General features: G+C 53.4%; 1 protein-coding gene across 1 annotated transcript; it reads left to right on the top strand.

Moving 5' to 3' along the window:
* The first annotated feature begins 6816 nt into the window (after positions 1 to 6816).
* On the top strand, positions 6817 to 26316 carry Nptxr (neuronal pentraxin receptor). Its single transcript, XM_031359457.1, has 6 exons — positions 6817 to 6852; positions 7851 to 8693; positions 17776 to 17995; positions 19443 to 19690; positions 22238 to 22417; positions 22779 to 26316. Exons 1-6 carry the CDS (start codon positions 6817 to 6819, stop codon positions 23001 to 23003), a joined length of 1752 nt encoding a protein of 583 aa, XP_031215317.1. The 3' UTR covers positions 23004 to 26316.
* Positions 26317 to 26451: the final 135 nt, after the last annotated feature.

Below are 26451 nucleotides of genomic sequence, written 5' to 3'. Positions count from 1 at the left end.
TCTCCCTCCCTCCCTCCCTCCCTCCCTCCCTCTCTCTCCCTCCTTCCCTCCCCATCTTTCCTCCCCTGTCTCAAAAGAAGGTAGAGATCGATATCAGAAGACACCTCTGACCTCCCTATGAATATATGTGTGTATGTATGTACAAACGCACCCCTACACGTGAAAGAATCTAGTAAAACCAGAGGACACTGAACACATTGAGATTGCATCATCGGTGGGAAAGATGGGCCAACTGACTGGCCTAAAGAGATAGCCACTGGGCAAGAGTGAAGCCTTTGGTGCCTGCCATGGCCTAGCACAGGGCTTCCTGGTGTCTAAGGATACTCTTTTGTTATGTTTTGTTGACAGAGGGTCTCACTGTGTAGCTCTGGCTGTCCTGGAATTCACTATGTAAACCAGACTGGCCTCGAACTCAGAAATCCACCTGCCTCTGCCTCCCAAGTGCTGGGATTAAAGGCGTGCGCCACCACCGCCTGGCTCTGACTCTGCCTTTCAAGTGCTGTGATTAAAAGTGTGTACCACCATGCCTGGCTTCTGTACTGCTGCTGCTGCTTCTCCTCCTCTTCTTCTCATTGGTTTTCTAGCCAGGGTTTCTCTGTGTAACCCTAGCTGTCCTGGAACTTGAACTGTAGACCAGCGTGGCCTTGAACTCATATAAAGATCTGCCTGCCTCTCAAGTGCTGATATTAAAATCATGTGCCACCTCCACCAACAGGCTCTATGGATATTAGTTTTTGTTTTGTTTTGGTTTGTTTTGGTTTTTCGAGACAGGGTTTCTCTGTGTAGCCCTGGCTATCCTGGAACTCACTCTGTAGACAAGGCTGGCCTCGAACTCAGAGATCCGCCTGCCTCTGCCTCCCAAGCGCTGTTCCAGGCACTGGACTCAGGCTGGCCAGATGAGGTACTTGTCTGGCTACTGCCTAGAGGCACAGAATATCCCAGCAGCAGGAGTTTCAATGTGTGATTTTTGAACATCAGTGCCCCAAATTAGCCACTGAGCAACCTGAAGCCACTTGCTTACCTCTCTAGGCTTCTTCTGGCTATCTGCAACTCAGGAATGGTGGCAGTGGCCCAGGGTTTCCTAAGGATTTTGTGAGGCTTTAGTTGAGAGCTTCAAAGCAGTAGCTAGTGTGACAGCTGTCTCGGGACACCTCCCTCCTTGCTACTTGCCTCCTCCTGTAAACCCTGTAGCAGTCACTTCCCTCCAAGCCACCTCCTGTTTTCCGTGTGGGCATAGTTTGCTAGTGGCAGCAGTTTCCGAAGGTTGTAGACAGACTTTAGACAGGAGAGACCTAAGGCTCAAGTCACCTGAGGCTGATAAACTAGCTCAGAGATGGAAGCAACAGAGACCTGGCTCGCAGGGCTTCCCACCTGTCCCAACCCCCCAAGTTGTCCCATTTTCCAGCCAGAGAGCTTCCCTAACCTGGCCCCCATTTTTAGATTCACCCTAGGTACAAGAGGAACCAGATGGCATTGGAAATTGCTGCCAGGCACATATTCAGGACCACCCGGGCAAGGTCCCCTGGCCCTGCCTTGCTGTAGCCAACACAGCTGGCTGTCCAGACCCATTTAACAGACAACAATTGGGAGTCTCCCAAAGCTTGAGGCTCTAAAGACAGTCTCTGTGGAACCCCAGCCTCCCTCCTACCTCCATTGCCTTCTCTGGATCACAAACTCCCCTTGTGTGGAAAGCAGATACACCTGGATTTACCCAGGGACCAGAGACTCACATGCAGCAAACAGGTTTCTGGGCCTCAAAAATGCATGCAGAGCTCAGTGGGTAAAGGCGCCTGCCAGCAGGAGCGATGGCCTGAATTCAATCCCTGAGGTCCATGTGTCAGGGAGAGAACTGACTCCTGCAGGCTGTTCTCTGACCCCTGGATGTATACACACATCTATCTTCCTCACCCCACAGTAAATGTAAAGAACTTACATGTCCACACACGCCATAGATTAGTGGGGAAGACGCAGGTGTGGGGCCACGAAGGTGGGCAAGGTGGGGTGTCTGCCTAGCCAACAGGACCCAGGTAACTGTGCAGGACATCCACACGGGACAGGGATGACAAGTGGCAATGGGAGATGCTGACTGACAACTGCCAGTCTCAAGTGCCAGCTTGAGCATCCACTGTCCATGGGACCCCAGGACAAACACAAAACCCCAGTTCAGCTTCCCCAGGTGTGGACTAAAAACTGGGTAGCGTATAGCTGAAGTCTGGCCATGGATGAGACCCCCACAGGGCAAGACTCGGGAGGAAGAGCCCAGTATCTGGAAGCTACTGTGAACCCAGCCTGTCCCTCATAGCAACAGACGGCAGCCTTGCTGGCCCTGTTCCTACTGGCCTTTCTTCTCTGGCCCTGGCCAGGACTCTGCACAACTAGAATGCCTCTGCCAGCAGAATACACTCTTCCTCCTGCTTTGGGGCCCCTCCAGAGCCTGCAGGAGCAGATGTCCCCTTTGTGCCCAAGCTTGTCACCGTGTTGTCTCTCTAGCTGCTTCCAGGAAGCAGAGAGTCTGGGTGGACATCTCTTGGCTTTCTCAAGAGGCTTGTTCTCCCTCCACTCGCTTCCATTTTCTTCCCTATTGACTGGGACTCCTGATCCCAGCATCCACTACAAATGTGCAAACATTATTGGCCCCTAGAAAAGTCCTGCTTTCCTCCGGGGAGGCTGGAGCATGTTGAGCCAAAATTATAAATGAGTCCAGGACACCAGTCATAAAGAGGCAAGAGAGGGCACCAAAGAATGGGAACTAACAATGAGCGCCTAACCCATGCCTAGGGACACATAAGGAAGCAGGTAGCATTTATTAGTCACTAGGATGTCAGGCACTCTACTGTGCTCTAGAAATACAAAGCAATGTGGTAAGAAGTGGAGCCTGGGGCCTGGAAGATTGCTCAGTGGTTAGAGACATGTGCCATCAAACCTGACCTAAGTTCCCTACTCAGGATCCACATGGTAGATGGAAAAGAGAGCCAACTCCTGAGATTGTCTTCCAATCTCCATACATGCATGTATGCATGCACAGATAGACAGAAGGATGTGTAGGTAGGGAAGAAGGTAGGTAGATAGATAGATAGACAGACAGACAGACAGACAGACGGTGGATGGATGGATGGACAGGTAGGTAAATTGGTAGGTAGATACATGCATATGTGCATGCACAAACACACTAGATAGATAAACAGAAAGATATGTAGGTAGGTAGGTAGGTGGATGGATGATGGATGGACAGATGGGTGGGTGGGTGGATGAATGGATAGGTAAGTAGATAGATAGATAGATAGATAGATAGATAGATAGATAGATAGATATGTAGATAGATCATAGATGGGTAGGTGAGTGGGTGGATGGAGGGATGGATGGATAGGTTGTTGGGTAGATAGATAGATAGATAGATAGATAGATAGAATAAAACAGTAAAAAGAAAAGAAATGATGCCTGCCCCAACCCCTGCAGGAAAGGTCTATGCAATGTCTCTTACTTCTCATTATATCCCATCAAGCAGGTATCAGTGACCCCACTGCCCAGATGAGAAGAGACAGCTCCTGCTGAAGATCAGACCTCATAGAGACTAGACCTGGTCCTTAAAATGGAGAGGTGGCTCCTTCCATACCCCCTTCAAGGAAGGGGTAGCTTTGCTCACAGACACACCCTCCACGGGGGACACTGGCTCCAGTCACTTTGAGTGTGAGCATCTCCGTGTAGCAGCAGTTCTGAAGACAGGAGACAGGGCTGTGAAGGCTGGTCCCAGCCTGTGTACAGGCAGGCGGCACTGAGAAGGTGCTGCAAGGGAGAGCACCAGGGCTGAAGGGAGACAAGGGTGGGGACAGCTCACTCCCTGGCAACATGGAGGGCGTGCGTGTGGCAGAATGACTGGGGATCCAGGGGTGGGGCCACATTCATGGTTTGTCCAGGACTGAGAGATTCCCTGGGGTGCAGGACACTCATCCTTGAAACTGAGGAAAATCCCAGGCCATCTGCTGTGAATTGGTGGCCTCAAGCCCATATTCAAAACCTGGCTCTGCTCCATGCCTGCTGTGGAGGCAACCAGTAACCTATGTAGCAACTGCACATAGTTTTACATAGTTTACAGTTTTTATTACATTCACTGACTTATGGGGGAGGCATGCATGCTACAACATGTGTGTAGAGATCAGAGGACGACTTTCAGCAGCTGTCCTCCTTCTACCATGTACGACCCAGGGATTGAACTCAGAATGTCAGGCCTGGCAGCAAGTACCTGCTAAGCCAGCCCACTGACCCGTGTCCTGTGTTTTCAGAAGGGATGTGATTATATTTCTTTTACCTGTACAGTGCCTGTTCCTTTTTAATTAACCATAGTGTGATAAACAGTAATTGAGCAGAACTTTTATTTGTCTGATCATTTACTTCATCGTGTTTGTAGCATATTGTGCCACGTATTTACGTATGTGGAGGTACACACGTATGCGTATGCATGTACGTGTAGAAGCCAGAGGTCACTATGTGCACCTTCCTCATTAGCTCTCCATCCCCATCTAACTGTCCAGACTTCTGTCAGACTTCCAGGGTTGTGCCACCACACCTAGACGTTGGTTTTTGTTGCTATACAGGGCCTTGCTCTGTAGCTCTAGCTGGCCTGAAATTCATGGCATAGAGCAGGTTGGTCTGGCACTCACAGATATTCCCCTGCCTCTGCTTCTCAAGTGCTAAGCTTAAAGGCGTGTACCACCATGCTTGGACAAAGAAAAAAAAAGTCCTAATAAGTATATATGTGACTTATAACAAAATTTCCCTTGTCCTAAGAATGGAATAAAAATGGAGAAACAAAAATTCCAGTTCTAGGGGTGTAAGCCAGGATAGAGCATCAGGGTAGGATGCACAAGCCCTGGATTCTGTACCAGCACTAGAAGAGAAAATAAAGAAGGGGTGATGGAAGACTTGTGAGGAAAAACAAGGGTGCTAGTAGTCTTAGGGGAGGTTTCCGGGGAACATGCCTCTGACCATCCCTGTAGGATCTGTTAGGATTACAGAGGGGGCCATCCCAGAGAGACGGACCCAGAGCAGTGGCAATCACTGCCTGTGGGGAAGTATTCTCCAAGAAGCTGCTGGAGATGGGGAAGGAGCCTGTGCTGAGTGCCAGGGCTCCAGAGAAATGGAGGAAAGGATGCTGCAGGTTGGGCTCCAAGGACCAATGCAGAGCTGGGAGGTGTGGCCGTGCCTAGGGAATTCGCAGTTTGAGATTGCTGCAGGCAGCGAGCACAAGGATGGAGAAACAACTCAGATTACCAATTCTCTGTCTGTCTGTCTGTCTTCTCTCTGTATGTTTGTGTATCTGTTTCTGTCTCTGTATGTTTTTCTCTGTGTCTGTCTGCCTCTCTGTGTGTACATGTCTCCATCTCTGTGACTCTCTGTATCTCTCTGTCTTCCTTTCTCTTTCTCTCTTTGTCTGTCTTTCAACAGGGTCTCATGAAGCCCAGGATGACCTGGAACCCTTGATCCTTCTGTCTCTACCTCCCAAATACTGCGATTTGGGAGCCCAGAAAGAAACTTTTGTATAATCTCATTTTATATTTTGTATACTCTCATATTCCTCATTTTATAGAGGGAGACACAGCAGGTGTCAAGAAAGGCCTGAGATCCACCTCACCTGCAAACTGGCAAGTTAGAGCGAGGCGTAACAGTGCACACCTTTAATCCCAGCTCTCTGAAGCACAGGCAGAGGGATCTCTAGGAGTTTGAGGCCAACCTGGTCTCTTGAGGAACTTGAGACAGAGTTCCAGGTTTGCAAGGGCTACATAGAAAGACCTTGTCTCAAAAACAAACAAAAACAAACCAGCAAGTCATCAGGTTTCACAGACACTGGAGGAAAGTCAAGATGCTCCCCTCTGGGGAGGGGGGGTGGGGGGTAGAAGTTGGGGGGACAAGGGGGATGGGGGTGGGTAGGCAGAGAGAGATTTTATTCACATCAAAACAGGTAGCATTTACTGCATGTAGGCTTCATGGAGCAAAGTAGGAACTCTAGATAGACACACACAGTAGGTCTGCCATACAACCAATACACTATGAGCTAAGACAGCCTCGGCCTTCTTTTGATGGCATATCAGCTGACCCACCCTACTGTGTGGTCCCAGAGATATGAACTGTACTCTGATCAGCAAGCAAACCTGTTCTCTGCTCAGATGACAGTACGGCGGTTTTCCAAGGTTGTTACCATATAGATATCCCTGTAAAGATAGTCCCCAACAAGAGATGAGGTGCCAGGTGTTTAAGCAGAGAGGTGACCTATTAATACCATTGACTTAATAGTCGTGCTAAGCAATTAATTAAAGATTCATGTCTAGCCCCTATACTTGTCTACTCAGCTGTCTCCGAACTCTCCGGGCAGCTGATGACACTCAAATTACAGTTGACTCTTCTGCTACTGGAAGTGGCTTCCTCTTGGCCTCTCCGGGCATTCCTGGCTCTTGAAGGACTTTTTCCGTGGGGATTTTGTCTGCCTGTCTGTCTTCATGGACACTCTAGAATCAGCCGGGGTGCTGACATCTTCCGTACCCCTAAGGCTTCAGGGAGCCCAATGCCTGTCACTGTCTCCAAAGATCTGAGGCTAGACCTCCAGTTGTAGATGTGTCCTCTGAGTCATGCTGCCTGGGCTGGGTTTTCAGGTTATTAATTATCATCAATCCGGCTCTGGGTGCTCATGGTGAGCAAAGCCGGCATTTGCAGGCTTCCTGTGCTATTTATTAGCATATCTGGACAACAATCCCTGACTCTAGGAGATGAGTGAGCAGAGGTGACATAACCCCCATGCCTAGAGAGTGGAGGGAGTTGGAACCGATGCCCATGGACTGCTCACAGGGTGTCAGTGGCCAGGTAAGGTCCCCTAGGATTCTGGGGGCTGCTGTCTCCTCGGGAATGTCCCTGTCCCCAGTCATGTCTATGTTGGTAGCTGTGAGGGATCAGGGACTTTGAGATGGTCGAGGCTTGGCTCAGGACTTAGTGAGCCATTGCCACGTGTCCCAGGCTGCAGCATGAACCTTCATGGCCTTCGAGGGTTCTTCCAGCTCAGGAATCCACCCCAGGCAGAGACAGCCTGAACAGGAGGCCTGAAGCTGGACTGGAAAGGGTGGGAAGATTTTTAAAGTTTTTTCATTGAAAAGTTAATTTTCAACAGAATATATATAGAGACATTTTAGACACGATAAAGTAAAACCTACACACATAGCCCACTCCTGCCTGGTCTTGGCGCCCACAAGCTTGCGTCCCACCTGGCATTCTGACGGAGGATGCAGCGAGCTTCTCCTCTGAGAACCTTGAGGCTTGCAGATGGGGTGCTTGGAGCGGAGCGAACCTGTTCCTCTGGAAAGAGGAGGTAGCAGGTGACACTCAGGCGACCACAGCAGAAACAGATTAGGTCAAATCGCTTCCTCATCCCCGATTACTATCTCTTTGCTAGCAGCCATGGCTCACCTCAAATGCTGCTTCAAGTGCATTCTAGCTGTGTGACCTTGGGCTGCCACTTGGCCTCCAAGGGTCTCAGTTTCCTCTTTGTTCTCAGGAGCACCTTCACGCTGAGGGTTAACTACAACCGAGCCAGCGTCCTGCTGAGGCCAGAGCCCTCAGTTTCCTCATTTGTATCGTGAACGTGTTCAGGCTGAGTGTTAACTGCAACCGAGGCTGCCGCAAGCTGAGGCCAGAGCCCCGCAGGGACACAGCTGTAGGCCTTTCGGGGGTTGGGGGGACCTGGAGAGGACCAGAGGCCAGAACGCAGGGTCGCCTTAGAACCCAGCCGCCAGGTAGCTATCCTGTGACCTCCCTCGGAGTGAGCAAAAGCCCTGGGCGTGGCGCACGCACCCCGGCTCCCGGCACAGAACGGGTGCGGGGTTGGGCTTCGGCCGGCCCCGGGGGAGCGAGTGGGGCGGGGCCGCCGCGCCCGCCTTCTCCTCCTCCCGCCGCGCGGGCTCAGAGCGGCGGCAGCGGCGGCCGCGGCGACAGCTCGGGCTCCCGCTCCGGCTCCCGTTCCGGCTCCTGCGCTCCCGGGCCCTGCGCCCCGACCCCGCCGCCGCGCCTACCGGGGGCCTCGCGCGCCCCCTCCGCGCCTCACGCTGAAGTTCCTGGCCGTGCTGCTGGCCGCGGGCATGCTGGCGTTCCTCGGTGCCGTCATCTGCATCATCGCCAGCGTGCCCCTGGCGGCCAGCCCCGCGCGCGCGCTGCCCGGCGGCACCGACAACGCCTCGGCCGCCTCGGCCGCCGGTGCCTCGGGTCCGCAGCGCAGCCTGAGCGCCCTGCACGGCGCAGGCGGCTCGGCCGGGCCCTCGGTGTTGCCCGGGGAGCCGGCGGCCAGCGTCTTCCCGCCGCCGCCCGTGCCGCTGCTCAGTCGTTTCCTCTGCACACCGCTGGCCGCCGCCTGCCCGTCGGGGACCGAGCAGGGGGACGCGGCGGGCGAGCGCGCGGAGCTGTTGCTGCTGCAGAGCACCGCGGAGCAGCTGCGCCAGACGGCGCTGCAGCAGGAGGCGCGCATCCGCGCAGACCGGGACACCATCCGCGAGCTCACCGGCAAGCTGGGCCGCTGCGAGAGCGGCCTGCCGCGCGGCCTCCAGGACGCCGGGCCCCGCCGCGACACCATGGCAGACGGCGCCTGGGACTCACCCGCGCTGCTGCTGGAGCTGGAGGACGCGGTGCGCGCGCTGCGAGACCGCATCGAGCGCATCGAGGTGAGTGGCGCGCCGTCGGGGGACCCGAGGTGGAGGGGCCCTGCCGTGCCTGCGGCGCGCGGGTCCCGGGTCCCTAGAGCTGCCGTCCGGTCACCCGAAGCATGCCCCTGGCAGGCACCTTGGGACAGTCCTGGTCCGAATCGCGGGTGAGAGCCTGGCATGGTGATCGGAGCATGAGAATGGGAGAACGGCGTCCACTTGTAGTGGAAATTGATTGAGACGCAGGTGTGGGAATGTTTGGCACGTACGATGCTCTCCTTAGATGTCCTTCTTCGGGAACTTAGAGTAACTCCCACCCCATACTCACTACCATTAGGAGTACCGTTAGCCGTACTCCTCGCAAGCCCAAGAGTGCCTCATTAACACCAACCTGCACGCCTGCATCACCTCTCATCCCCGGGCCACGCCCAGCTTTATGTACCTGACGCTCTGGACTCTTGGGGAAATCAGCGGATGACTCCTCAATGGAGGTCTACTTAGCTCCCTCCGCCTCCTTTTCCAGGTCAGATACAAGGAGCCCAGGGAGTAGAGACCCTTCTCGGGTTTGTGTGTGATGCTAAGGCATTGATTGATTATACCTATGGTCCCTTTCCCCCTGTTACAAATTCCCAGTCTGGGGGAGTATAGATAAGACAGATTGGGCAGGACAAACAGCCAGGAAAGCCTTGGCCATTCCCAGGCATGGACTGATTTCCAGACACAGGATAGATCCTCGAAGCAGGGGAGAGATAGGGCAGACGCTGTGGCCCCTGCTTTCTCCCCGACCCAGGCTGAAGCTGGGCAAGGCAAAGGTGAGGTGAAAGTGTGAATGAACTAAATGGTCAGAGAGGGCATACATATGGCTTCCAAGTTCAAGCTGGGTGCAAGAGGAGATACTGGTGGGAAGGTTGTAGGCTCCATCCCATCAGACCACCAAGAAGTCGGCTGCTTGCTCGACCCCCACCTTCAGAGTTATCAGACCACAACCTCCCCACACCACCTCCATGGCTTCCACTCCCCTTATGGAGATGAGAAAATCCAGAAATTCGAACCTCCTAAGCTGAGTGGCAGAGACGGGGGGCCAAGCCAGGCCAGCACCCTGCTTCCCTGCCCAGGGGTGAAGTTCTTAAAGCCAAGAGCAGGAAAACAACCAGATAAAAGCTGCAGGGGAGGGTCAGCCTCAGTCTCCTCACCTGTACAGTGGGCACCGTGACACTCTACATCTCACCAGACAGACACTCCAGTGGCAAAGGTATATAGACAAGCACACAAACGGGAGCAAAATCTCCCTTTAAGATTGCACTAACGTGAAAATCATTTGAGTTTTCCCTCAGCCTTCCCTCGATGCCCTAGCCCTGGCACCACAGATGGCACAGGTAGTCCCTCCCATGTCTGTGACTGGCACGGTTGTGCTGACCCTGCTCCCTGCGCACCCGGCTCTTGTCAGGGTGGGCTTCCCTGCGGTGAGCCGGCCAAGGCTGAGGGATCCTGCCAGCTGGGACTTGGCAGTAGGTCGGTTCCCAGGCTTGGGGAGCCCCCACTTCTCCACATTCCCCCTCTCCTGTTTGCCGAGTGAGACAGGCATGGAGCTAGCAGCAGCCAGAGTCAAGGTCCTGGGGCCACACTGCCACTCTCAATGAGGGCTCATGCACTTCTAGGCCACTGCCTGGTTTCTCCACCTCTCTTCTCATTCAGTGTGGGTGAAACCCCCAGATTTACAGGGTCTGCTGTCATAGATGCAGTCCCCTGAACTCGCTCTTGCTAATGTCCCCAGAGGTGACAAACGGAAGGTGTTTTCCAGTCTTTGTCTTGCTGGTTCCCCTCAGTCATCTGACCACTTTCCTCTGCCACACAGTGTTTTCCTTCTTGGCTTCTAGATGCATCCCCCCCCCGACCCCTTTTACTCCTCCAGAGCATCCCTGTCTGCTTTGAGGTCCTTCTTGGATCTCCTTTCCGGTCTCCTGGGTGGGCTAAGCCATACCCAGGGGCTTCCAATGCCCACTCCACATGACCCACAGATCCTGTTGGCATCTCTGTATGCTCTGCCTCTTGGCTGGTCTCTCTCCTCCACACACATTTAGGTTGTTCCTGAAGCCTATCCTGGAGTCTTTCATGGGGGCACACTCCTCAGCCTGAACCTGGCCACCTGCTTGAATCTGGCCTGGACCCCTGCATCAGCTCTTGGGTCTCGCCAGCCTTTGCTTGGGTCAGTCCAACTGTCCCCGCATTAGCACCCACTGTAAGACAGTCCTTTCAGAGGCCTCCCCTGACCATACCATGCCTGCCACCTTAGCCACCCACCTCTGCACCCCAGAGTCACATGTGTTCCAGCTAGACCTGATCCCAATGTGTGGACAGGGAAGCTTGCCCTTCTCCTCACACCTGACCTCAGGTAGAAGCCATATTTGAGGACTTCAGAAAAAAACATTCATTTTTTAAAAAAAACTTACTTATTTTCATTGTTTACTTAAAAAAAAAAAGTCAACAGGTTTGAGGAGACATTTCTCAATTATTTCTCTCTTCTCTGCTCCTTTGCACCCCCTGATACCAATCCACTAGCAGGCACTGTAACAGGCCAGGGCAGAACCACCATCTACCACCCTCTCCCCCCATCCATCCATCACTAGCCTGTGTGTCTTGGATGTGCACAGGTTGCCTCTGGTTCTCTTCTGCCTACAGTAGCAAAGCTGTTTATTTCCTCTTCAGTCAGTTGAATGGAGCCTTTAGCTGGAGTCCCTGGAGAGGCATTCTCAGGTCAAGGGATGTTCGCTTCCAAGCACCACTTTCCATGGGAGTTGGTCCACTTCCGTGGCATCTGGCCATTCTGGCTTGTCCCAGAGTTCCATTTTTGTGCTAATATATGTGTAGGGTAGAAATTCAGGATTAGTTTCTTTCCTTGACATAAACCCTGCCCTCCATTGCTCTGCCCTCCTTCTGGAGTAGAGCCATGTGGAAGAGCATCCTGATGGGAATCCCAGAGGATGCTGGGTTCAGGGAAGCAACACTTACTGATGTTCTAACAGTGATCGCCTGTATTACGAAGCACTTACGAAGCATATGGAACTTCACAACATCTCATTTAATCCCCCCTTCACTTTATAGAGGAGAAACTATTCCTCTCTTGCCAACAAACGGACCCAGAGAGATTAAAACCCTGGCTTCTGGTTGCCCAGCATCAGAGCCTGAATTTGACTTATTAGTACCTGGCTCCAGGGCTCTGTCTGGTTCTCCACATTGAGTCTACACTAGGTAGGGGTAGGACATTCCCCACCCACAAGACTGTGAGGAATACAAGTGAGGCAATGCCACAAGAGTGAACGTGGTGCTGGCCGGGTCTCAGAGGCTGGCCCTGCTGGAGTGGAGGCTCCCCTGGGACTGCCAGGAGCAGCTGGTCCTTTTGAAGTATGTATTATACATTAGCCCTTCTGTCTCTGTCATGGGAAATAGGCCATGCACATTCCTGTCCTAGGAGAGGACACCTGAAGGTGCAGAGTCTGAGGGATGCAATACCGGAAGGCCTCTGACCCTTGGTCCTCTCAGGGATCCCTGTTGTAAAGACTCCCCAGGGAGGGGCTGGGGTAAAGTTCCACCGATAGAGTGGTTGCCAAGCATGCACAAAACCCCAAGTCCAATCCTTAGCACAGAAGAAATGGGACATTGTGGTACACACCTGTAATCCTAACTTTTAGAAGGTAGAAGCAAACGGATGAGATTTTCAAAGTCATCCTCAGCTACATAACAAGTTCATGGCCAGCCTGGGCTACATGACAGTCTATCTCAAACAAAACAAAACAAAACAAAACAAAACACCCTACAGCAGACTAGTTACTTCCTAGACACCTTTCGAACTCTCAATGACCCCAGAGGGGCCAGCTGCGTGGGGCTCACTTGTTGCTTGGAATACTCTTTCCAGATCTCAATTTTTATATCTGTAAAATGGATGTGCGGGGGTGTGAAAGGCCCTTAGCCTGAGTCTCTAAGTAGTAGACCTTCATCCTAGCAAGTAGCCTGGCTTTGTAAAGCGTGGGCCTGCCACTATCATGCTGTGACCTCTGAAATTCTCCTGTATCTGATCCTCAATTACCCGCCGGTCTGTTGACTGAGACAGGACATCCCATCCCCTTTAAAAAAACAAAACAACAACAACAAAACCAACCCTCTTGTCGTCCTAAGAAGTGAGGCCAGTCCTGCTGGGTCAGAAGCTCAGTCACTTTTTATTTCTGCGGTCTACCATAGAAAAGTAAGTCCACAGACTGTAAGGGTTCAGATGTGTCACTTATAAAGGACACAAATCCCCAGTGGACAGGTCTGGGCGGAAATATTCGAGCACCCCTGGGAAAGCACACCTGGGGTAGCAGCTAGATCATTCACAGGTTCTGAAGGCTCTCTTGGGCCTCCCCAAATCACTGAGGTCCCCCAGTTCTGGCCATGGTCACCGCTGATGAGTTTTGCTTGTAGTTGAACCGTGAGCGCCTTTGTTCCTGTGCCGTTAGTCAGGTGTCTGTGGCAGTGGCTATGTGTCACTGAGCAGAGGCACCATCACCCAATTGTCTGAGGACAGAGTTCTTTCTAATACTAGTGTGTTGCTCCTGTGAACACTGTATGGTCTCTTTGGGTGGCCATCGGCCTCATTTCTGCTGGCCCTGTCCCTGGCAGTGGGATGCCTGGGTGCCAGCAGGGACATATATTTAGCATCTGTAGATACTGTGACACATTTTCCCAAAGTGGCTGTAAGAGTTTCCAACACCCACCCTAGAGCGAGCCTCGCCCACCAGGCCTGGTCATCTGCAAGCTTCCCGGAGCTGGTGGGTGTAAAGGACTCTGGACTCTCATGATTTAAATATTTATGGTTTGCTAATTCATGATGTCAGGCACTGTTCCACTCTGGAGATCTTTGTTTATGGTGGGATAGGGTCAATGATTAGGCTGCTCACAAAGGAATGAACCTAACAGGGTGTCCCCAGGATGGCTTGAGTGTCTTATCCCTACCGGAAGCCAAGGGCAACAGGTTGAGCTTGTGTGTCTTCCACAGCTCTGCCCATCACGAGTAGAATCAGAGAGACAGAGGGACTTGTCCAAGGCCACACAACTCAGTGGGGCTGAGCTAAGACTATTGCCAGGACAAAAATGAACTGGGGTGGGGCCAGGGGTCCTACCTTTGCTGAGGACACCAGGGGAGACTCAGCATCATCAGGGGCATGCCCAAGTGGCTCAGCTGGCTTTCTGATGCCACCCTCCAGCTTTATCTCCCCCGTTCCCCCCAGTAAAGATAACAGTAGTAGTAATAATAACTGTTCGAGAACCACGTGTGAGACACCAGACTAGGTCCTGCCTTGCATATCATCCCATGTACCCCAAATGTAGGAAGTATTAAAACATGACCTGACTCTCACAGATGATGACCATGAGGGTCAGAGTGGTCCAGCAGCTTGCTCAAGGCCACAGATCTGAGTGAGAAATCCAACACCTCGCAGACTACTGGGCTGGGAGCTGGTGCCGGTTACGCAGGAATGATGTTGCCAGGGTGCACACAGCTGGTGGAAGGAGTGGATGAGGGCTCAGAACCCCCCAGCAGAGCTTAGCACCCCCTTCTCTTGGAGCATCTTGGCTCTGATGTCGGGGAAACTGCCATCTGGGACTGCAGGCGCTCTCCCGGGAGAGGATGAGTTGAGGCAGGAAGAGTACTCCTGGCAGGAGGAACAGCATGTGTTAAAGCCTCAGGGTGAGGTGGATTTGGGGTGCTGGGGCACGGGCACCTCCCTCCGAATCAGCCATCTCACCCCTACCTTCTCCCTGCGCCACCCCCTCCCTCTGTCACCTGACATCTGGCAGTGTGGACTGCTGGCCTCCACGTGCCTAGATTTTCTCTCAGTGTAATAACTTGTCAAATGGGTTTTGGGGCTGAATATTGAGAGGTATGTATCCTTTCAAAACATTTTGTTTATCTATTTTTGAGATGGATTGCATGTAACCCAGGCTGGCCTTGAACGTGATATGTAGCCAAGGATAACCTAGAATTTCTGACCCTCCTGACTTCAGCTCCTAAGGTGTCACACATGGTTGTGGAATGCTGGAGTCCTCTGCTAACCAAGCTGTACCTCCAGCCCTCTTAGGACATGATGAGGTAGGGTTGGTGGCAGTGGTGACAGCACTCCACACAGCACCCAGGCCCCCCACCCCCTGAGGGCCCTGAGATTACATTGCTCTTGTGCCAATAGGGGAACTAAGGCATGGCATCTTTCCATGACAAGCCACTCAGCTGCCGGAGCCAAGTGGGAGTGGGCAGGACTCACGGGATATGGGCACTGTTGGGGTGGGGAGGCCTACACTACTGTCCTCAGAACCTGAGCTGAGCAGGCAGGGACAGGGTATGTATAGGCCCTGAAGTCAGGCCCTTCCTCGTCTCCAACATCTGCTTGCATGAGGTCATGCAGCTGGCTTTCCAGTTCTTTCTGCACCTCGGCCATGTCACACTATAGGATGCTCCTATGGGGCCCTCGGTAAGGCCGTCCTACACAGTGTGTGAGACACAGCCTGCCTTTCCTGGCGTTCTCATGGCTACTCGGATCATCCTTTTAGGCCTTCTTAGCAGACAGGATAATACTGCATACCCACTTGGCGGAAGAAAACTGAGACTCGGGCTGTGAGGGTTGGTATGAGGAGTGGGTACAGGACTGCTGTGTGACTTTAAGCAGGCAGCCCACCCTTTCTGAGCCTCAACACTTAGTCCTCAAGAGATAGGAGCAGCTGAGAAGTTTGCCCCTGTCAGCAGTGCTCCTTTCTTGGTGTTCCTGTTGAGGCTAAGGAGCTTCCCACCCCCGCCCCATCCCCATTAGTTCCTGAGCCACTGAGCTGGGCCTAGAACCCTGGGCTCTAGGCCCAGATATAATAAACTCTACCACAGACTCTAAGCAGCACGCCTGGAATCCAGACCTCCCTTCCTGCCCTATCAGGCGCTGAGTGGGGGATAGTGTGACATCATCCCTGCTGTCCCCCTACCGTCTCAGGCTGAGGCCCACTTGGCACGAGGCCCACGGAGCCCACGCCACACAGCCTGTGCTGTGGCAGATGGAAGTGGGATGGGAGCGTTGTGTTTCTCTGATTCACACGCTGGGGTGGGGGGAGGCTACCACCCTGAACCTGAGCCCCCTTCTCCCTGTCCTCCTGGTGCCACCAAACAGGAACCTTGACCAAGGACAGCTCGTATACTCTCCCCACCCCCGGCCATCTGTGTGTCCCCTTGAAGGAAGCAGCTAGACCCTACAGTGTAAAATGCTCCTTCTGTCCTGGTCACTCTGGAAGGAGAATGGAGGACTCCTTCAGTCCCCAACTAGAGACAAGACAGTGTCTCTCAGCATCCCTTGAGCACCTGGAGCCTCAAGGCACGAGCCCTGCCCCTAAGAACAAATTAGGGACCCTTTCAGCCTCAGTGACCCAGCCCTGGCCTTGCTGGTCACTTGCTTGGTAACACTGGGCATGTCTCTTAACCTTTCCTGTGATAACGGGATAAGTATGTACCTTGCATTAATGTGCTCTGGGGCATAGGAGCTGCCATGGTAATGTGGCCTCAGGTCGAGGATGTGTAGGGTTCAAACTCAGCTTTGGTATTGTCCCTCATGAGCAGGGTAACGGGTGACTGCCTGGTACCACCATTCTGCCTGTAGGTCAGGGCTCTGTGACCCCCACATGAGGGCTGAGGTCGGGGCTGTGGTGCATAGGAGAGAGAAGATGCCACCAAGCTTCTGTCTTGGGGCTAAGCCCATAGCCTGGCTGGAATGTGTGTCAGCCACAGGGTTTCAGATGCATGGGTTGTGCCAAAAGATACCAGTGGGACACAAGCCACAGACACCCTCTGGATCTGTCATGGTAGGGAAGCTCAGTGGGAGTTACAGGGAGTCTACAGTCACGAGGCACATGTGGGGGCGGGGTTCAGACAGTTCTCCATCCTGCTCACCACCAGCAGCCACACATTCACGACATGAAGTCCCCTGAGGAGCCCTGCACCCTCCGTGTCTCATCTGTCCCCAACTCTGCTGAGTGGCTCCCACACGAAGTGGGAGGCTGTCTCAAAGGATTGGAGATCTGGGATAAGTTCAAACTTGGCCCTCACCTCTGCTCAGAGGATGTTCCCAATTTGTTCATTGACCAAACACGAATGAGCACCTGCTGTGTGCCACAAGCACCCACTGTGTTCCATGAGCACCTACTGTGTGCCAGATGCTACCCCAAGCACTGAAGATACTACCAAGCTTCTGTCTTGGGGCTAAGCCAGGGACTCACTCACTTAGGTATCACTCACTGCCTGGACCCCTGAATGTGGAAACAGGGGGCCTTGCAGAAGTTGGGGGCGCTGTGGAGGGCAGAGGAAGACATCCGATTTGGCTCCTCACAGCACTGCTGACACTTCTGTGATGTGCTCACCACAGAATGTGCTTTCCAGCCTGAACCTGTGGCCTAGCCTGCCTGCCTCAATTCTGCCCAAATTAAGACAGAACAAGGAAGTCTCTGCACACTGTTCTCCTCCTGGGCTAGACACGGGGTGTCAGAGCCAGCTTTGGGACACCCTGAATGCCAAAGACATTGGCAGCCAGCACACTCTGTTTATCGGTGTTTTCCACATGATCCTCCCCAGAATGATTCCAAGGTGATAGTGCAATTATCCCATGAGGAAATAAGTTCAGAACAGCTTACATGTTTTCCTAGCACCATACAGCAGGTTGGTTCCCAAGCTCTTGGCTACCACTTGAATCTGGGATTGTAACTACAATCCCAAGATAACGGAATGCTAGAGTCCCGTCCAGATGACCAGGTTGCAGGTATGTCCAGGGAGGCCCTGCCCTCAACTGTCCCCGCCCCGGGGGTGGGGGGGTTGCGTCATGTAGCCCAGCCAGAGAGCCTAGACGTTGTCAGTGTCATTCTTGTCCACTACGAGGCTGTCTTTGTGAGCGTCCTCGCTCCCTCTGCATGCAGGTTTTGCCTGTACATACCCTGCCTGCCATAGCTTCACTATCTCTACTTTGCCTACTTGGGAGCCAGGCTCACCTGTGGTGGCCAGCAGGGTAGTGGCACCACCACGTGACACCTTCTTTTCCCTCTGGAGCAGCAGGAGCTCCCAGCCCGTGGAAACCTATCCTCAGCGCCAGCCCCAGCCGTGCCCACCACCCTGCACTCCAAGATGGACGAACTAGAAGGCCAGCTGCTGGCCAAGGTGCTGGCGCTGGAGAAGGAGCGAGCTGCCCTCAGTCATGGCAGCCACCAGCAGCGACAGGAAGTGGAGAAGGAGCTAGATGCCCTGCAGGGTCGCGTGGCCGAGCTGGAGCACGGTAGGTCCTGGGGTGCAGATGGCTGAGCTGCCCGGTCCTGGTCTCTGGCTGGAACTTCCAGAGGCTGTAGAACATGATAGGGAGAGCCTGCTGGGGGATGGCTGTCACTTTCAAAGTCACAGTTGTCATTTCTAGCTCTGCTGAGCCTGTGGGCCGGCTGCATAATGACACCCTGGCGGATTCAATCTTCACTAACCACAGGGTTTTCACAGGTAAAGACAGTGAGTTTGACAGAGGTCAAGTGACTTATCAAAGGTCACACCATTTGTAAGAGGATGGTTTAGACCTGTAACCAGATCCTTCAGACTCCATGCCATGTATTGAGCCATCCACATTTAGCACCTTTGAGTAATCTATCAACCTCTGCCATTTGTGTAAGTCTCAGGCCTGGCACCTACCAGGGGTCAGAGATCATAATGTAGGTGTGAGTGTCAGACCCCTGGGTTCTAAGTCTGCCACAGGTCTGCTCTGTGACCTTGAAAAGTCATTTACTTCTCTCGGGCCTTGATCTCTTCACCTGAGAGATTGTGGGGGGGGGAGGTGTTAGGGACTTACGAGCGTCATGTAGCCCAACTGGTCCTTGCGAGGGCAAGTTGAAGAGACAGGGAAAGCAGGGAGCGACTCAGGTGCAGGGCAGATGTTCAGAAGAAAGAAACCTGGGTGTCTTCCTTGTGGAGGGGGTCTGGAACCAGCTCGGCAGAGCGAAAGCAGAAAGTACCTGTGGGAGCCAAGGGGCCATGGTGGGTTATGCTGTAGGAGAGCAGTGGGCCTGGGATGCTCCAGGGAGACACCCAGTTGACTACTTGGACTCTGGCAGTGACCTTCATCTCCACTCAGTCCAGCAGTATGCTGTCTCTCTGCACCAACATCCCCGAGGACCAGGAGGCGCATCTTCTCTTAACTGTCTGCAGGAGGGAGGAAGGAAGTCATGAACAGAAAATGACCTATGTGCGAAGGCATACCTGAAAAACGAGGATTGTTCAGGGCCCATCTCCTAAGCTTGTGAGGAAGTGACATGAGGAAGTGCATACGGAAAGCATGCCACACACTAGCCTGCCACACACAGCGCCACACAATGCTTCTTAAGTAGGCGAGCAACTGTAAATAGTCATGATTATAGCTAGTATCTGATGAACCTAGAGGCCTACCGACTCTCACAGTGTGGAATGGAGAACGGTTCTTTAGCCCGTTCTGCTGAAGAAATGGAGGCCCAAGGAGGTTGCATTTTTCTCATAGAGACTCACAAGTCAGAAAGTAGTGATGGTGAAATTCGAACTCAGAACATCAGAATTCAAGAGCCGCTGGGCCCAATTTAGTCGCACCTTTCAGCCCAGAGGCAAAAGTAAACTAGGTGAAATCAGGTGGCCCACATCCCCACCCCGTGGGTGGTCTGGAGCCACTAGCCCTCGTTGCACAGTGTCCTCTTACCCCGCCCTGTCTCTTCCAGGGTCCTCGGCCTACAGTCCCCCAGATGCCTTCAAGGTCAGCATTCCCATCCGCAACAACTACATGTATGCCCGCGTGCGCAAGGCGCTGCCGGAACTCTACGCCTTCACTGCCTGCATGTGGCTGCGCTCTAGGTCGGGTGGCTCCGGCCAGGGCACCCCCTTCTCCTACTCCGTGCCTGGGCAGGCCAATGAGATCGTGCTGCTGGAGGCCGGCCTTGAGCCAATGGAGCTGCTGATCAACGACAAGGTGGGCGGGTCTAGAATACTGGGCAGGGTTCAGGGCCTCCACTTCCTAAGTGCCATGCAGATTGAGGGCGGGTCTAGAATACTGGACAGGGTTCAGGGCCTCCACTTCCTAAGTGCCATGCAGATTGAGGGCGGGTCTAGAATACTGGGCAGGGTTTAGGGCCTCCACTTCCTAAGTGCCATGCGGATTGATACTTTCACTCTCCAATTCACTATACTCTACACACATTTAACACCTACTGTGTGCCAAGTTCAGTTCTGGCCATATAGACAATCCAGATGCAGGGCTGGCTAAAGAAGGGGAACAGAAGTTGCCCAGCTAGAAGTCAGCCTACAGGCATCTGCACCTTGAACCCTGCTCATTTTAAACAGAAAGAAGGAAGGAAAGAAGGGGGGGGGGGGAGGCAGAGAGGGAGAAGGAGAGGAAAAGGAGAGGGAGAGGAAGGTAAACTACCAAGGAGGGCTGCTGATGATCTCCAAAGCTTGCCTTTCTGCCCTCCCCACCATGGAAGGAATGATGCCCATATCAGACTCCATTCCGAGGGTAATGTTTGAGTCCTGGTTACTTAATGTGCTTAACTAGGTGATCTTATTTACCAGCTTGTGGTTTAGTGTCCTCATCTGTCATGGGCTCCAGAACTTCTTTTTTTACTCCCACAGTCCTGCCCTTAGGTCATCCCCTGCCTGCCCAGGCCACCTGTCCCCATGACTAAGGCAGGCCTAGGATCTGCCTGGTATCTGTGAAGTTATGGAGAAAGAACATCTTTCCCAAAGCTGTCTGCTGCCTGCCACCTTGTCTTAGCCTAAGGGATGCCTGGTGTTATTTTGAGACACCCTGGAAATGCAGGTCACATTCATCTGGGACCAGCCCACAAGCTACGCAGCTGGGAATCCCACTGGGTGTCCAGGAGGCAGTGGCCCAGCGGGGCTCAGTGTGCCGCATTTAGGTTCAAAACATCACAGGGGCTAGGTGGTGGTGGTGCACACCTTTAATCCCAGCACTTGGGGACAGAGGCAGGCGGATTTCTGAGTTTGAGGCCAGCCTGGTCTACAGAGTAAGTTCCAGGACAGCCAGGGCTACAACAGAGAAACCCTGTGTTGAGAAAGAAAAAATAAAAAAAAAGAAAAGAAAAAACGAAAAAAGAAAACAACAACAACACCCCCCCAAAAAAAAAACAAACAAAAACAAAAAACATCACAGGGTCGGGGCATCCCGGCTTCGCGTGGAGAGGGCTACCCTCCTCTGCTCATTGCAGCCAGAGGGCAGCCCTAGGCGCTAGAGATGGAGATTTCAGCACCCTGGACAGGGCACCGCTCAGTCAGCCTTGTTCCTTCAAGCCACCCTTCTCACGGGCCTCTGCGCCCTTGCTCTGGGCAAGCACCAGGTTTAAGTTGCCACGTCCAATTCCATGTCCTTCCAGGGGACCTTTGCCAACACATTCCCCTCCCTATACCCCTCAACCTCCCCTGCAGCCCCCAGGCTTTTTTTCCCCCTAAAGTCTGTCTCACAGCTGTGGCAAAATACCACAAAAGTAGTTTAAGGAAGGGTTTGTTCTGACTCACGGTTTGAGGGCAGACCCAGTGGCAAGAGCAACTGTAGCTGTCGGGGCAGGGATGTGAGGAGGCTGGTCACATTATATCCACAGTCAGGAAGCAGAGGAGATGAACTCGGATTCTCAGCTTGCCTCTTCCTTTTTATTCTGTCTGGAAGCCCAGCCCATCAGCCACATCTGGGGTAGGCCTTCCCTCAGTGAGATCTCCAGACTCCCTCACAAGCAGTAGTGCACAGAGTCATGTCTCCTGTGTGATTCCACATCCAGTCAGGCTGACAGTAGAGGTGAACAGTTAAGAGCAATGCTGTCCCTAAAGCCCTGCTGTCCCATACAGGCACAGTTTGTTCAAGGCCATGCCCAGATCCACCCTTGAGTCTGGAATGGGGCCTGGTGCCCAGCAGGCATCAGAGAGTGCCTCATGAAGTCGTGATCTCAAAGCATTTGTGAGGTACAGGAGTCATTTAAAGCCACAGACAACAAGTAGCTTTCACCTGACAGAGCAGCGTCAAGCCATCGACAGGAGCTTCTAAGGCATCGTGAGCAGAGTCCCAGCTTGGATTCATGATTGATTAGCCATGTCTACCTTGGATACAGGAAGAGGCAGCAACTGGGTATTCTCTCTCCAACTTTACAGATGAGGCACGGGAAGGAAAGAAGTCTTCCCAAGGTCAAATAGGGGGCTAGTGGCAGAGTCAAGGCTAGCCACTGGGACCCACCCATCCTCTGAGTCCAAGGCTCATTCTGCCTATGCCAGTGAATGAGCCCCACTGTGTGCTGGGATATATTTTAGGTGTGCATGGGAAATAGATTTGTGGACACTGTCCCTACCATGTGTGACCTTGAAGCCTTGAAAACCAAAAAGATAGCCCTGTGGTCTGAGGAAAGCTGCTTGGTGGGGTTATGTGGGGAAAGGGAGAGTCGGGACAGGAAAGACAATAATTGGAATGCAGGTCCAGCCTTGGGACTCTGACGTTGGGTTTGGGTCCTGTATCCAGGTAGCCCAGCTGCCACTGAGCCTGAAAGACAGCAACTGGCACCATATCTGCATTGCCTGGACTACAAGGGATGGACTGTGGTCTGCATACCAGGACGGAGAACTGCGGGGTTCTGGTGAGAACCTGGCAGCCTGGCACCCCATCAAGCCACATGGCATCCTTATCCTGGGCCAAGAACAGGTAAGGCTCAGGAAGAGCGCTTCCCCAAGTCATAACCCCGCCCACTCCAGGGCCTCTGCCCAAGAGAACAGTGAGCATCCTGTCAGACCCACCAGTTTGCCCATGGGCAGCTGAGAGCTAAAGAAGCAGATAGAACTTGAACCTGGGATGAGAACCGAACCTTGGGGCGGAGCTAGAGCGTGAGCTTTGACAGTGAGGCTAGAGCCCTGGGAGGTAGCCGCCTTGGGGGCGGGGCAGCCTTGGGGGCGGGGCTAGAACTTTGGGAATGAGGCTTTGACTGGTTCAGAGCCTGGCTTGATTACTCTTCCTGTCCTCCCTCATTCTATGTTTCTCGCCTTTCTTTGTTGCTGTCTTGGCCCAGGATACCTTGGGAGGCAGATTTGATGCCACGCAGGCCTTCGTCGGTGACATTGCACAGTTCAACCTGTGGGACCACGCTCTGACACCTGCCCAGGTGCTGGGCATGGCCAACTGCACAGGGCCACTGATGGGCAATGTCCTCCCCTGGGAAGATAAGCTGGTAGAGGCCTTTGGAGGTGCGAAGAAGGCCGCCTTTGATGTGTGCAAGGGGAGGGCTAAGGCATGAGGGGTCACCTCGTTCAGGGCCCCTCCCTTGCCTGTCAGTTTAGGGACTTTGAAGGGGCACATCCTTCCTCAGCCTGTCCACATGCTGGCCTTCCCTCCTACCCTACTCCTGGCTATACCTCCCACTTCTCCTCATGGGCACCCACTGCTCCAGAATGCCCTGCCCTGGTTGGATGTCCCCTCAGCCACCTGGATAGGGACCAGTATCTCACATCAATTTAGGGGCTGAGGCAGGCAACATATTGGCTTGGTCTCTCTTGTCTTATACACTGTCCTGCCAATCACATTGGATCCCACTAATTCCAAGGACATTCCCTAAGGAGTCATGGGTAGAGGTGGCCTTTGACCCTCGCATGCTCTATGCTTCAGGCCTACATTGGGCAGCAGAAGAGATGCCAGAGATGTATGAGATCAGACGCTCATCCTCTATCTCCCTCGGTTGCCCACAGTGGCTGCAGGGTCATCGTGCCCACTGCCCCTGCCTCCCCCTCCCTCCTCTCACCAGTTTCTCTGTGTGTTGTGGTTTGAATGTTAGTTCAATGTCGGTTCAGGCCCCACCTCAGTTTCCAGGATATTCCTTTCCCAGCCCGTACCCTAACAGCTAGGGACCAAAACCCAGGAGGCCAAAGGGCTGTAATCACCCCCTGTTCTCACTGGTAACTTTGCCCACCAGCAGGGTTGTCCATCCCATCCCCTCCAAGCCTGAGACAGGACCTGCTGGGTCACTCTCACCTATCCTGAGAACATCTAAAAGAGAGGCTCTGTGACTGAGGAGGCACTTACCAGGCAGAGTCTGGTAGCTTAGCCACTATATCACCTCTTTGTGCGTGGCCCTGGAAAGGGTGGAGGATGATGGGATGGAAAGCAGAGCGGAGTGAGAGACAGAGGACCCCTTGGTTCCTATGACTTGCTGTGTGGCTTTCAGTAAGAACCTACCCTCTCTGAGCCTCGCTTTCTCCTACTCCTTACCAACTTTCCCAAGAGCACAGAAGAATGTCAGAGCTGAGAGAGACCATCCATTGTAAGCTCTTGCTGGTGGAAGATGGGAAAGAACACAGAGAGGGCCATTAACTTATCCAGGATCAAACAGCACAACACGGCAGGCCCAGGGCCTCTGAGTCCCCTCAAAGTGTTCTTCCCTGTGAACCACACTGCCTGTCCTTGAGGACCTTTGAGCCCTGCTTATACCTGTGCAGGGAGGCACTTGAGAGGACACATGCTTTCCAACAGGGCACCAGAATATCTTTTGGGGATACCCCAATACATAGACAGCCTGAGGAGGTGAGGGTAAGAGCCCAGGCAGACAGAGCTCCAACAGACAGTGGAGGGTGCAGGGCCCTGTTGGTCCTCTCCCGAGTATTGGAGCAGTAGCAGGTCGCCTGAATCAGTGGGCACTGGTGCCTCTTGCCCCACTCCCCACTTTTGTCCCTGTCTGTGCTCTCCATGGCCACTCAGCTGGAGGCATGATGCAGGAGAGGCTGTAGCCCATGCCAGGGAAGCATGTCCAAGACTTGCCTCTGGCCTGCAGATCTGTGTTTCCATTTTGAGAGCAACTACACGGCTCAGCACCTCCATCCCCATCCCCTGGAGAGAGCTGCAGAGGCTTCACCCAGACCTGCTGAGATCCTGGTTGCCCAGTAACAACCAATGACATCAGCCCCAGTGCTGGGTCAAGTGTCTGTCTGGAGGACACCGGTTGTTGCTGGGTGACAGCTGGATTCAGAACTTAGACCTGTGGGGGCTCTGAGCCATACTGGGCTCCTGCTATTGTTCTAGAAGAGGCCTTTGCCTCTTTAGAAGAGGCCCTGAGAAGACGGAGTCTTAGGAAGGATGTAGCAGAAACTGCCTGGTCATTGGAGCCCACCAGACACACCATCCTCATCCTTTCTGTTTTGTCTCAGTGGTGATGAGAAACAACACCTCAGTCACATTCCCATGCCAGGTCACCCTCCCCACCCCCAACCCCACCCAGGAGGGGAAAAAAATGGAGGCACTGGGTCCTGGCCAGCCCCTTCCCTAGTATGGACTACTAGGGAAGGGGCTGGCTCTCTATTTCCAATGTCCCCCCTGCTCTCACCTATTGTGAACATTCTCTGAGCACGTGGAGCCCCACTCCATCTTCCCAAACACATCCAACAAGACAGCTGTGGCCCTGAGCTGCCCCTGGGTCTGACGAAGATGGAACGAGGCTGGTTAGATAGTCCTAGGCACCGAGACCCCCCCCCCCCCAGAGCACTGTATCTGCACCATCTGGTTTATCCTCAACAGCACCAGGCAAGACTGATCTTAGCCCTGTGATGGAAAAGAGAAGGCCGAGACTCAGAGAGGTAAAATAACTTGCCCAGTGTCAATTGGCCAGCTGAGAACAGTGTGATTTCCATTTGGAGGCAGACTATATGCTTAAAGAACCACACTACCTCCTTTAGAGTGCAGAAGGAGCAGAGGTGGGGGTGTGGGGCTCGAGGCCGGGGAGTAGGGTCTTTCACCCATGCCCAGTCTCAGCCTCAAGCTGAACTGTAGTCTTCAGGGCAAGAAGCGAGTATCTCAAGAGCGTCATCAGAAAAGGCAGGGTGGAAGTGCTTCTTCCGTAGCCCCTGTTCTGGGCAAGGCCTATGTTAGGTTCTCTAAGCTGTTTTCTGCGCAGATCCCCCACCCGTGAAGCATGGAGTGGCCTCTCCCCCGTGTCCTAAGGGATCATCTTACCACAGTTACACGTGAATGGGGACCACAGACTGAAGTATGAGGATCTGTCGGGGGTGGGGTGGGGTGGGGTGGGGGAATAACTCAACCCTTGGCTTGTAGATGAGGAAGCTAAGTCCTGGCCAGGAAGCTCAAATGATCCTGGAAGCTCCCCCCACCCCCGACTGTCCTTCTCTTCTCCAGGACCCAGTGGTCACTCCCTTCGCCCCAAACTGGGTCTTACCTACTAGTCCCAGCACCTTTGGCCTGAGAGAACTGGAGGATGGTCTCCTCTCAAGGCACTAGTGTTCTCCTCTCCCCTTGACTCCAGCTGCCTGCCACCCCAGATCCCACCTCCCACCCACCCTATTCCCTGCCCCTGCTGGGTGGAGAACAGGCTCCTTCCTAGGCCGTGCAGGCTGTGAGCATGTGAAGCCTTCTGATTGGACACTATGAAATGAGGACCCTCCACTGCCCTCCCACCCACCTTGCCCTATTTTGTATATAAGTGACATGAGATGCTTTGTGTGTGTGTGTGTGTGTGAGTGTGTGCGTGGTCTGTGCCATGGCTTTTGTTACCATTTCTTGTTTTTGTAAATTTGAATGTTCAAAATAAACATGTGGTTTACTCGGAAGAGGCTCTTCTTTAATGAGGGAGGTAGGGGAGCCATCCCTGTCCGCTTCCAGAGCAACATCTTCCTCTAACCTAGCCCAAAGCCTCACTCATCTATATATGCCCCAACCTGGCCTGACCAGTTCTGCTGAGCTAG

This window comes from Mastomys coucha, unplaced genomic scaffold (assembly GCF_008632895.1).
Source record: "Mastomys coucha isolate ucsf_1 unplaced genomic scaffold, UCSF_Mcou_1 pScaffold11, whole genome shotgun sequence".
NCBI lineage: Eukaryota > Metazoa > Chordata > Mammalia > Rodentia > Muridae > Mastomys > Mastomys coucha.
This window is presented reverse-complemented; position numbering and strand designations above follow the sequence as displayed.

What these genes read in the sequence shown, in the direction of transcription:
- Nptxr (XM_031359457.1), top strand. Translation starts at nt 6,817, where the DNA reads ATGCCCATGGACTGCTCACAGGGTGTCAGTGGCCAG. An exon ending in ACCGCATCGAGCGCATCGAG is followed by an intron (nt 8,694 to 17,775) that starts GTGAGTGGCGCG and finishes CCTCTGGAGCAG; the next exon opens with CAGGAGCTCCCAGCCCGTGG. An exon ending in CGTGGCCGAGCTGGAGCACG is followed by an intron (nt 17,996 to 19,442) that starts GTAGGTCCTGGG and finishes TGTCTCTTCCAG; the next exon opens with GGTCCTCGGCCTACAGTCCC.